Source organism: Triticum dicoccoides, chromosome 6A (assembly GCF_002162155.2).
Source record: "Triticum dicoccoides isolate Atlit2015 ecotype Zavitan chromosome 6A, WEW_v2.0, whole genome shotgun sequence".
In the NCBI taxonomy this organism is placed as follows: domain Eukaryota; kingdom Viridiplantae; phylum Streptophyta; class Magnoliopsida; order Poales; family Poaceae; genus Triticum; species Triticum dicoccoides.
Genome location: NC_041390.1, coordinates 567,256,783 through 567,269,181, shown reverse-complemented (window position 1 = coordinate 567,269,181; position 12,399 = coordinate 567,256,783). Strand labels below are relative to the sequence as shown.

Here is a 12,399-nt window from a genome sequence, read left to right as displayed (position 1 = left end):
GCCAAGCCCGACGCAAAAAACCCAGGCCCGGGCCCGGCCCGGCCCGGCCATCGGGCCTGTTTTCTGAGCCCAAGCCTGGCCCGAACACGTAAAAGCCCGCCGGGCTCCAGGCCAGCCCGACCTTTAGAAAAGTGCAAAAACGACGGGCCCAGGCCCGGCCCGACCCGGTCATCGGGCTCAAAATCTAGGCCCGAACCCGGCCCGGGAGCAGCGTCGGGCCGGGCTTCCCAGTATAATCGCTGGCCGCGCCGCCCTCGACCACTAGAGAGATCCATGGCGTGGATCACCATCGCTTCCTTCAACCCCTCCTCCCTGACCGGGCCATACATCGCCGGCGGCGCCTCCCCACGCTCCTCCGCCTATCCCGACTGGGTCCTACTCCGCAAGACGGCGCGCATCTCGGCGTTCCGGAACGCGACCACCGCCGAGGGCCGCACGGCCGAGGGCCGAGCCGTCGAGGTGTCCTTCTGGCTCGTCGACCCGCCGGGCGTCTCCTACTTCTCCGTCCACTGCCCCGGCCTCCAAGAGGACGACTTCTCCGGCGAGCCCCAGGTCGTCTGCGCCGAGGCCGCCTTCGTCCTCTTCCGCGTCAGATTCAGCTTCCGCAGCGAGAGGCGGATCTCCACCCATCACTTCGTCTACACGGCCCGCGGCGCCGCGGGGCCGCCCTCACTGCAACTCCTCCCGGAGCCCCCCGGCGTCGAGGCCGTCAAATCCCACCAGCTTGGCCTCTTGCCGTGCGGCGGCGAGCGCTACGCGGTCGCCTTCCTCGATCGCAATTGGACTGCCCGAGGTGACGCCTGGCAGTGGCAGTTCGATGCCTACGTCTTCTCGTCAGAGACATGTTCCTGGAGCAAGAAGGAGGCCTCAATGGGCTTATCGGAGTCTGACGCCGCATTGTTGCGTCCCTATGCGACCTCCAAGCAGATCGCGGTCGGAGCAAGCGCGCTGGGCTGGGTTGATATCTCACGCGGCATTACTCTCCTCTGCAACCTGTTCGACGAGTGTCCTGTCGTAAAATACATCCCCTTCCCGGCGCCAGGGGTTTGCATCACACCCTACTACCGTCTCACTCGTCACTCGGCGCAATGCTTCCACGATGTCGCCTGCTATGACGGTCTGATCAAATTCGTCGAGATAGGCTTCGATGGACCTGACTGCATGATAAAGGGTAAAGGCTGGCGAGCCACCACATGGATCAGAAACATCTCTTGGGGAAGTTGGCGCAAGCACACCAGAGTTGATGTCGCTAACATCTCGGTTGACCCAAGATATTCTGCTCTGTTGCCTGAGCTGTGGAACCATGAGACCCATAAGCTAGAGCTGAAGAAACTGGTTTTCTTACTACCCACCCTGAGCGTGCGCAACGATGATCTTCTTCACATCATGGCCAAGGTGGGTGGGGAACATGACAAGGCCTGGGTCATCGCCGTTGACATGAAAAGTACGGTTGTGGAGGGACTAGCCCCGGTTTCGACCGGACGGTACTGCCCCAGTACAATGTTCTCCCCATGTGCCTTCCCCAGTTACCTCAACAACATGACCCAAGGTCTGGTTATTCTGCCTTCTTTCTCCTCATACCTCATGTCATGTGATTTGCTTACCATCAGGGCCGTACCCAAGAAAATGGAGACCCAGTGCGAAACCAAAAATTGGGCCCTCGTGTGTGTGTGTGTGCGCGCGGGGGGTGCTTTTGCGTGCGTGTGTTTGCATGCGTGCGTGCATGCGAGTGTGTCATGTTGGTGGTACAAATTTTGAAAGAATTGCATCTTACCAAGAAGCAATCTAAGTATTCAAAAGTACAACATTCTTTAGCAGAAACGTGCCATCCTTTCTATCATTCCTTGAGACAAAATCTTCAATTAATTGTTCATAAAAAACCTTTTCTAAAAACATAACATGGAAACAAAATGGGATGAAACAATCTTTGATTGATTTTGGAAGCACATCATCGCGCGACGGCGCATGTGGCTTCGGTAAGTCTGGATGTAGGGCATGCCCAGTTGCTCCTCCGGTTCTCCTCTTGATGAATAGGTGAACAAGCACTCTGGCCGGGCCTCCAACTCCAATCGACGCACCCAGATCGTAGGGGCGGCAACAAACATCAAAGGGTATCAGAAGAAGCAGAGTACTGAACCTTGTATCTGTTCATTGCAACAGCGGACGTATTCCATGCAAATCGCGACGAAATTAAACTGCTTAAGCGGCGATTTGAAGAACTGGGCTAAGCCGCTCGCGCTAGAAAAGAAAGAGAAAGAGAAGTGAAGAGAGAGAGAGAGAAAGCGGGGGCTTGCGTGAGTTTCGGCCATGTGGAGCAGGGCCTGGTGTAGAGTTAATTCTGCCACAGATTCAGTGGAGTATTATGCCTCATTATTAACCCAACTAAACCAGCACTAAGTAATAGTTTAACATAAAAAATTGGGGGCCCTGTTCCGTCGAACCTTCTGCACACGAGTCAGGTATGGGCCTGCTTACCATTATATCTTGTGAACTCTTGGTTGGTTAAGTCTTTACTTAGGACAACTATGTTTTAGGGGCTGTTTGTTTTGTGACTAACTTTGCCAAAGATTGCTACACCTAAGGTTAGGCAAGTTTGACCAACTTAGGTGAGTGTTTGATTTAAGCCACACCTTAGGCAAGTCACATTTGGGCCCCACATGGCATACACACAAAAAGTGTGGCAAGATTCCCTTAGGCTTGCCAACTTGTGGCTCTCATTTTAATGAACTAACCTTAGGCAAGTTTGGCAAAAATGTGTGGCTAAGTGTGGCAATGCTAGTCCTAGAACCAAACAGCCCCTAAGTTTTGACATTATTGGCATTAGACTGTTTGTGTTCATTACAATTTAGCTGTTCATCAAACTTGTAAATCATCAGCCAGTTCAGTAACCTTCATGAGTTAATGTTTCATGTTGTGGTTAGTTACCAGTATGCAAGGTGAAACAGCTGCTGATACTGTCAATGCAGAGAGTCAAGATGACTCAGGATCTTTGTGAGATGATTGGTACATTACTTCTTTTATTGGCATGGTGCTTATGCGATGTGAGGTGGTGATGAGCCAACTCGTTCTGTTCCTCAAATCAACCAGGGAAAATTTGCATTTTACTCTGAATTGCATATTTCAGAGACTGTCAGTTTGGTTCTTTTTTGGCAATTATTAGGAAACAAGCTGGAATATAACCATTCATGGTAGAGACTGTCTGCTTGGCATAGAGTCAAGATGCCTCATGATTTCTGTGGAATGATTAATTTGATAAATCCACTCCTCGAAATACTAGTTCTTTATGGGATTGATTTGGTTGTAATATACCACATCTTCAGGTGCAGACATGCATGCTTAGAGTTTTGATTCATGGCAGAGACTGTCCTCATGATTTCTGTGGAATGATTGGTACATGACTTCAATAATTAGTGTCATGCTTATGGGGTTCGAAGCCGTGATGTGCCAACTTGTTCCGTTTCTCTAATCAAACAGGGAGAACACATTTTAGTTTGCATTTTTCTCCCAGTTGCATTCGTTGGCAGACTGTCACTGTCATTTTTTTTTCCAATTAGGAAACAAGTCTGAAGAACCACTCGTTGGTTGTGATGGAGGAATCTTGGAAGAAGAGGAAATTCAAGCCGAGAACAGGATAAGAGGCAAGTCGCATTTCTTGTTCATGTTGATCTGCGTTTATGTTCCGTATTTACTTTGTTATCTATGTTATGCACTGTTTTTTTCGGTACCATTTATTTTAAATGATATGCTATCTCATGCCTACCATTGCATATTATGTAAAAAATATCCAGAGAACAAGCACTTTGAGATCCCCCCCTCTCATAAAAAAATGCCCCCTTGAGAAGTTGTATCATCTCTTTCCCCATCTTTTGTATATAACTCTTCCTTTGTCGAATAAATTGCAGGGCCTGAGATGGGCAACCCAGTGGACAATTACTTTAAGAGGTAACTCATGCATTGCTATCTTTACCTGTATTTGAATTTTCATTTGCATGACATCGTGTTGATTTCTGCTGCTGCTGTTGGCTGCCTATTGCCAGGATGAGTGCTTCACAGTGTGCTCTGCAAGTGCTGTTCACTCAACGCTGGTTCAGGGAACTTGGTAATTGATAAGTCCACTCCTGAACTACTACTTTTTTATGGGATTGATTTGGTTGTAATATACCACATCTTCAGGTTCAGATGTTTATGCTTCGAGTTTTGATTCCGAATTAATCTCCTTACTACCTCTGCACATGTCCTCCCAGTTTAATCTGCAGCATTACTGTAAATTCTTGTTCAAGTCAATAATACTATTGTTGGAATTTCTGTTAAGCAAGCATATCTGCTAAATTGTTAGAGAACAATTGTTTGCTTCTGCGTATATTGTAAATTGACTGTGATGACCAGAATATTCACATGTATTTGGTGTTTGGTCCTTTGCAGATGAATGGTTGGGTTCTCAGGGGTCAGCTTGTGATGCATGCTGCAAATCACTACCTTACTGGTGTCCAGCATCAGCTCTGTGTTTCGATATTGAGGCAGTAAGTTCTGTTTTGGTGACTTGCAGGCTTAATTAGTCCAGGCTTTCATGTTCTGAGTTCAAACTGTGCACACATATTTTCTTCCAGAGCTTCAAATTCTTTTTCGAAGTCTCTTGAAACTATGACACAGCCGTCGCTAGTGTATTTGTATTCCAGATTATGAACTGTGTAGTTACCTAAATCCTTTAAAAAAAACTTGGTCCAGGTGGTAAACTATGCTTCCTATAATGGTGAAGGAGAAGGTGCTTCCATGGCTGTAGATTCCTGCTTACGGTATGTATGTGTGTGTGTATACGAGGAAACTTTATGAACTTCACTTTGTTTGTGGGACTATTTAACGCCTCTTGCTTCCCCAGAGCTTTGGACGATTTCTATAAACTACTGAAGGAGTCACCTCTGAGTGATCCATCAACAACTGAAGCCATGAAGCGTCAAATCAGGGTTGCCCTTGGAGCTCTAGACAGGTACTACCACTCGAAATAGAAAATAAATAAATAAATCCGTCTCTACTTCAAAATCAGAAGAACCATGTACTGACCTTTTTCTTTTTCGCACTTTTATCCATCTTTTCAGCATCTTGGAATTTGTACCACTAAACCGTATGCCCAGGAGCATACAAAAGGTACTTGTAGATGTTTGCCTGGAACAAAAAGAAAAAACACTAGTATGTGAACACTTGGAGAAGCCAGACCATACAGAGGATGAATCTGACGAATGGCAGCAATGGGGATCAGACTCGGGGGACGAATCGGATGAATGGCAGCAAGGGTCATCCGACTCGGAGGATGAATCTGATGAATGGCAGCAAGTGGGACCCGACTCGGATGACTCTCTAGAGACTCGTGGGGAGAAGAAGCAGGCACAGGTTCTGGGTCGCCGGTCGGGGTACTCGTATTGGCTGTATTTTGTTGGCTGCGTATTGGTAGCGGTCGCCGCAAGAGCGTTGAGTCACCTCACTTTAATGTCATAGAGCCAGTATCTTGTTATTCTCTCTGTGACAGAAGAGTAATTATGTCAATCAAAAAAGAAAAGAAAAGAAAAGAAAAGAAAAGAGAGAGCATATTCTAGCTAGGAGCTCCTGTGCCGTGCATGTAAAAAGGTAGTGTTTTGGAAACTGGTGTTAAATGAAGGAGGTTTATATTGGTGGTGGTTAATGTATCAGCCTGATCCCTGGTGCCAGCTTTTGTTCTTGTTCCTTTTTCCTGAATCCGATAGATTTGCTGTTGAACCTGAAGGACATCTGCGGCTATATGTTGTATCTGCTTCTGGGCTCTCACAGGTTCAGATGGCACTGACAAGGTGTTGTGATCACTTTAAGCTGTTGAGCAAGTTAGAGCATCTCCAGCCGTTGGCCCCCCCAGGAGACATAAAAATCACACCCTGGGGACGAGCCGGCGATAGAATCGGCGCTAGGGGCGATTGGGCGTCCAGTGACGAGATTGCCCAATTTTCGGCCCATTTTCGGCAAATAAAAGGCCCCATATGGGCGATAATCGGCCCATACTTGGTGTGGTTCGCCGTGGCTCGGCGTTCAATTATGAACATAAGTTTTTTTTATTACAGAGTTCATTACAGAAAATCAAATAGTTCAACAACAAATAGTTTAATACAAATTATATTGTTCAACAAATAAAAACTCATATTTCATCACACGTCGAGTCCAGCGTCGCCCTTGAGCCTTCAAAGGTGCTCCACCAGATCCTGCTGCAGTTGATGATGCACCTGTGGGACGGATCTCCTGACACATACTGAGGTAAGCAGTCCAGGTTACCGGTAGCTGGTGATCAACTTCGGCTAGAGGACCCTGCCTGTAGTATGGTTCAGTATCAAACACTGGCTCTTCCTGCTCGCTCTCAATGATCATGTTGTGCAAGATGACACAGCAAGTCATGATCTCTCACATTTGATCTTTCGACCAGGTCTGAGTAGGGTAGCGGACAACAACAAATCGAGATTGAAGCAAACCAAAAGCCCGCTCGACATCCTTCCCGCAAGCCTCTTGACACTTGGCAAAGTAGGACTTCTTGCCTCCTGGCACAACGTTTGAGATAGTCTTCACAAATGTAGACCATATCGGATAGATGCCATCAGCTAGGTAGTAGGTAGTACCGCTTGTTGTAGTGCCGCCCATTGACCTCGAAGTTCAACGGAGGAGAATGACTTTCAACAAGCTTGGCAAAGACAGGGGAGCACTGCAGCACGTTGATGTCATTGTGAGTTCCTGGCATACCAAAGGAGTGCCAAATCCAGAGGTCCTGTGTGGCCACCGCCTCAAGTGCCACATTGCAACCGCCTTTGGCGCCTTTGTACATCCCTGCCAAGCAAATGGGCAGTTCTTCCATTTCCAATGCATGCAGTCGATACTTCCAAGCATCCCAGGAAATCCTCTTGCTGCATTCTGTGCTAGGATCCGAGCAGTGTCTTTCGCGTTGGGGGTCCGCAAGTATTGCGGTCCAAACACTGCCATCACTGCCCGACAGAACTTGTAGAAATACTCAATACTGGTGGACTCGGCCATGCGCCCATAGTCGTCGAGTGAATCACCGGGAGCTCCATACACAAGCGTCCTCATCACTGTCGTGCACTTCTGGATCGAGGTGAATCCAAGTTTGCCGGTGCAATCTTTCTTGCACTTGAAGTAGCTGTCGAACTCCCGGATGAAATTCACAATTCTGAGGAAAAGCTTTCGGCTCATCCGATAACGGCGCCGAAATGTTTTGTTGCCGTGCAGTGGAGCATCGGCAAAGTAGTCGGAGTAGAGCATGCAGTAGCCTTCGAGACGATGTCGGTTCTTTGCTTTCATCCGCCCTGGCGCCGAGCCACCTCGCCGCGGATTTTCATTGCTCGCCAGCAGCTGGGCGAGGGCGGTGAGCACCATGAGATGCTCTTCCTCCTGGACGCCGGCCTTGGCTTCCTCCTCCAGCAGCGCGGCGAGCACTTCCTCGTCATCCGAGTCCATCTCGCCGATGCAGGCAAATCACCGAACACCTTGCGCGCCGGCGGGCGTGTACTCGCCGCTAAATTGCCCCTCCGCGACCGGAAACGTCCAGCTGCTGGTGGAGGGGCTGTCTCGGTGAACCTCTGCTATTTTTCCGGCAGGGATTGGCTATCTAGCGGTGAAGGGCGGCGATCGGCGCTAGGATACAGCTAGTGGCGGCCGAGGGCGCGGGGGGTGGGAAGCGAGTCGACTTGACTTTTCACCTGACGGGGTGGGCAAGCCGTGTTTTCCCCTTGCGCCGGAGCCCCCGATCACCACCCCCAGTGCGCCGAGTTCGGCCTGCGAGCACCGGGCCCAAAAACGAACCGAACTGGCGCTTTTCGACGTCCTGGGGACGCGACAGAGTTTTTTTTTACGCCAGCGTCGAAAAAGTGGCCTAAGGGCCTGTTGGGGACGCGGCTGGAGATGCTCTTAACGAAGTCTGAACCTCACCTGAGGCGCTGTCGAGGAGGATGGCGAAGCACTTGAACCCAAGCTGAAGATCCCGGTTTCAGGTTTGGTGAGCCCCCCACGTCCGATTCGATTCGACGCCAGGAAAATCAAGATCAAAGGTGTGCGGAGAGCTCAACGAGCGACTGTCGACCTTACCAAGTAGCACTAATGCTGCAGCACGCGCGCAGTGATCCGTGCATCCTCTCTCGCCGGGGCAATCAGGAGGGAGCGGCGGAAGAGCGACGCCATGGACCGGCGCTCCGTGGGACTTGGGAGTGGCTGCCGTCGACCGAGACGACGCCGTCCGGGTCGGGGACGTACGGCGGCCTCTCTGCTCTCGCACGTCCGCCCATGTGCTGCTGCGCTGAGACTGTTGTCAACCGGTCTGGCTGAGAGCAACTACCTGAATCCCCGAGGCAACACCCCGAGGCACTGTCTGTGATACTGCAGCCCGCACAAGACCCCGGCCGAGGCAACTACTTTCTCCATAACAACTCCATAGTTCAGATCTCAGAGTTCCATCCATCACTGCACTGCACTGCACTGCACAACCTGAATAATGTGTAAAGCTAACTGTCTGAATCTGCACAACCTGCACTACCAAAACGGTTGCAGACAAGGGCTGGATGGGACAGAGCAAGGACTGCAGTTGGTTGGTTGTGCCGACTTCTGAATCCAGGGTTCACCCCGTCTGCTGATGCTGCTTCTTGGACTTGGAGGGCAGTGAGTTGCAGCATACGGAGACTCGCAGCTCTGTACCACTTCTTTCACTCCGTCTTCTGCTTATAGTTGCAACGCGTAAAAGCTTCTACTGAGTTTCTAAGAGTGAACTGAAAACTGCACACCACTTCACCCAGGCCAGAAGCTTAAGCTTGAGTTGACATGGAACCCTTCTTCGTTGGCTGCGTTCATGTCAGAGATGTCTCGGCTAGTGCTGATGAGTAAAGTACAAGACAAAGGGATCTGTGAAACACAAACAAATTGCTAATTTGCAAAAAAAGAAAAAACTGAAATATTTTCGAAAATCAGGAACATCTTTTTGAAACAGGAACATTTTTTGAAATCCCAAGACAGAATTTGAAAACGCAAACATATTTTTTAAAATGTGAAAACAAGAACATTTTTTGAAATTTGCGAATTTTTTTGAAACTGAACAATTTTGAAACTAAAAAATGAGAACATGCACATTTTCTCAATTTTTTTGAACAAATTAAAAAAATGAGAACATTTTTTAAAATTCCTGAGCATTTTCTAATTCGTGAACAATATTTCAAAACACAGACGCTTTTTGAATTTGGAAGCAAATTTTGAAACATGAATATGTTTTGAATTCTTGAACAAATTTTGAAAACAGGAACATATTTCTTAAACCGAACATATTTTAGTTTGTGAACAAAATTTTAAAAAGATGAACACTTTTCGAAAATAAGCGAACAATTTTTGAAATTCTAAACTTTTATGAAATTTCTGAAGAAAAATGTGAAAACAGGAACATTTTCTTAAAAAGGAACAACATCTGAATTTTTAACTCTCTAGAAAAAAAATTCTTTAAACATTTGTTGAAAAAAAAGAGCAAGAAGAAAGAAAAAAAGACAGAAAAAAGAAAGAGAAAAAACGAAAAAGGAGAGAAAAATGAAAAATAAATATAAAAAGAAAAAACCGGTTCAACAACCTTCTAGAAGGTTCCCAAAAGCGAAAAAACGGCTAGGAACAGTCATAGAAGGTTCCCAAAACCGCTATAGTTGGAACGCTTAACAGGCCAGCCCACACGCGACCGTTTGCAGCAGAGAGCGGCAAATAGGGGTTTCCGGTAATTCTTGCTGTTTTTTTCTTTTCGAGGGATGGTATTCTTGCTGCTGCGAGGCCTTATCTGTGAGGCCCTGGCTAGTCTCACGAATCAACAGGTAGTGTTTGAGAGGGGATCGAGAAGAACAGGATGAGAAAAAGGGGAAACCTAGAGGAAAAGAAGAACACGGAAGAGATGAGGTTCAGTTACTATTCATTCAACATCATGCCCTCTCTACAGTTTGTAGTTACAATATAACCACACCACCAGTACGCTACCAGCCGGACCCATGCTACCTCTTGAGCACTGCGTTGGTTTTTCCTTGAAGAGGAAAGGGTGATGCAATAAAGTAGCGTAATTATTTCCCTCAGTTTTTGAGAACCAAGGTATCAATCCAGTAGGAGATCACGCTCGAGTCCCACGCACCTACACAAACAAATAAGAACCTCGCAACCAACGCGATAAAGGGGTTGTCAATCCCTTCACGGTCACTTACGAGAGTGAGATCTGATAGATATGATAAGGTAATATTTTTGGTATTTTTACGATAAAAAGAAATAAAGATGCAAAGTAAAATAAGCGGCAATAGAAATAGAAAAGTGTCGGAAGATTAATATGATGGATGATAGACCCGGGGGCCATAGGTTTCACTAGTGGCTTCTCTCAAGAGCATAAGTATTACGGTGGGTAAACAAATTACTGTCGAGCAATTGATAGAATTGAGCATAGTTATGAGAATATCTAGGTATGATCATGTATATAGGCATCACGTCCGTGACAAGTAGACCGAAACGATTCTGCATCTACTACTATTACTCCACACATCGACCGCTATCCAGCATGCATCTAGAGTACTAAGTTCATAAGAACAGAGTAATGCTTTAAGTAAGATGACATGATGTAGAGGGATAAACTCATGCAATATGATATAAACCCTATCTTTTTATCCTCGATGGCAATAATACAATACGTGCCTTACTGCCCCTGCTGTCACTGGGAAAGGACACCGCAAGATTGAACCCAAAGCTAAGCACTTCTCCCATTGCAAGAAAGATCAATCTAGTAGGCCAAACCAAACTGATAATTCGAAGAGACTTGCAAAGATAACCAATCATACATAAAAGAATTCAGAGGAGATTTAAGTATTGTTCATAGATAAACTTGATCATAAACCCACAATTCATCGGATCTCGACAAACACACCGCAAAAGAAGATTACATCGAATAGATCTCCAAGAAGATCGAGGAGAACTTTGTATTGAGATCCAAAGAGAGAGAAGAAGCCATCTAGCTAATAACTATGGACCCGAAGGTCTGAGGTAAACTACTCTCACATCATCGTAGAGGCTATGGTGTTGATGTAGAAGCCCTTTGTGATCAATGCCCCCTCCGGCGGAGCGACGGAAAAGTCCCCAAGATGGGATCTCACGGGTACAGAAGGTTGCGGCGGTGGAAATAGGGTTTTGGCTTCGTGTCTGATGTTTCCAAGGTATATGGGTATATATAGGAGGAAGAAGTATGTCGGTGGAGCAACGAGGGGCCCACGAGGGGAGGTGGGCGCGTCCCCCTACCTCGTGCCTTTCTCGTTGATTGCTTTACGTAGACTCCAAGTCCTCTGGACCACATTTGTTCCGAAAATCACGTTCCTGAAAGTTTCATTCCGTTTGGACTCCGTCTGATATCCTTTTCCTTCGAAACACTGAAATAGGCAAAAAAACAGCAATTTGGGCTGGGCCTCCGGTTAATAGGTTAGTTCCAAAAATAATATAAAAGTGTATAATAAAGCCCATTAAACATCCAAAACAGAATATAATATTACATGGAACAATAAAAAAGTATAGATACGTTGGAGACGTATCAAGCATCCCCAAGCTTAATTCCTGCTCGTCCTCGAGTAGGTAAATGATAAAGACAGAATTTTTGATGTGGAATGCTACTCAGCATAATTTTCAATGTAATTCTCTTATTTGTGGTATGAATATTCAGACCCGAAAGATTCAAGACAAAAGTTTAATATTGACATAAAAATAATAATACTTCAAGCATACTAACTAAGCAATTATGTCTTCTCAAAATAACATGGCCAAAGAAAGTTATCCCTACAAAAGCATATAGTCTAGCTATGCTCTATCTTCATCACACAACATGTTTAAATCATGCGCAACCCCGATGACAAGCCAAACAATTGTTTCATACTTTTTATGTTCTCAAACTTTTTCAATCTTCACGCAATACATGAGCGTGAGCCATGGACATAGCACTATATATGGAATAGAATGGTGGTTGTGGAGAAGACAAAAAAGGAGAAGATAGTCTCACATCAACTGGGCGTATCAACTGGCTATGGAGATGCCCATCAATAGATATCAATGTGAGTGAGTAGGGATTGCCATGCAACGGATGCACTAGAGCTATAAGTATATGAAAGCTCAACAAAAGAAACTAAGTGGGTGTGCATCAAACTCGCTTGCTCATGAAGACCTAGAGCATTTTGAGGAAGCCCATCATTGGAATATACAAGCCAAGTTCTATAATGAAAAATTCCCACTAGTATATGAAAGTGATATCATATGAGACTCTCTATCATGAAGATCACGGTACTAGTTTGAAGCACAAGTGTGGAAAAAGGATAGTAGCATTGTCCCTTCTCTCTTTTTCTCTCA

At 46.4% G+C, this 12,399-nt stretch overlaps 1 protein-coding gene across 1 annotated transcript; it reads left to right on the top strand.

Moving 5' to 3' along the window:
* The first annotated feature begins 239 nt into the window (after positions 1-239).
* LOC119317997 lies at positions 240-5,678 on the top strand. Its single transcript, XM_037592503.1, has 8 exons — positions 240-1,549; positions 3,555-3,638; positions 3,903-3,942; positions 4,038-4,099; positions 4,423-4,520; positions 4,726-4,793; positions 4,877-4,984; positions 5,094-5,678. The coding sequence occupies exons 1-8, from the start codon at positions 274-276 to the stop codon at positions 5,488-5,490; spliced, it is 2,133 nt and encodes a 710-aa protein (XP_037448400.1). The 5' UTR covers positions 240-273; the 3' UTR covers positions 5,491-5,678.
* Positions 5,679-12,399: the final 6,721 nt, after the last annotated feature.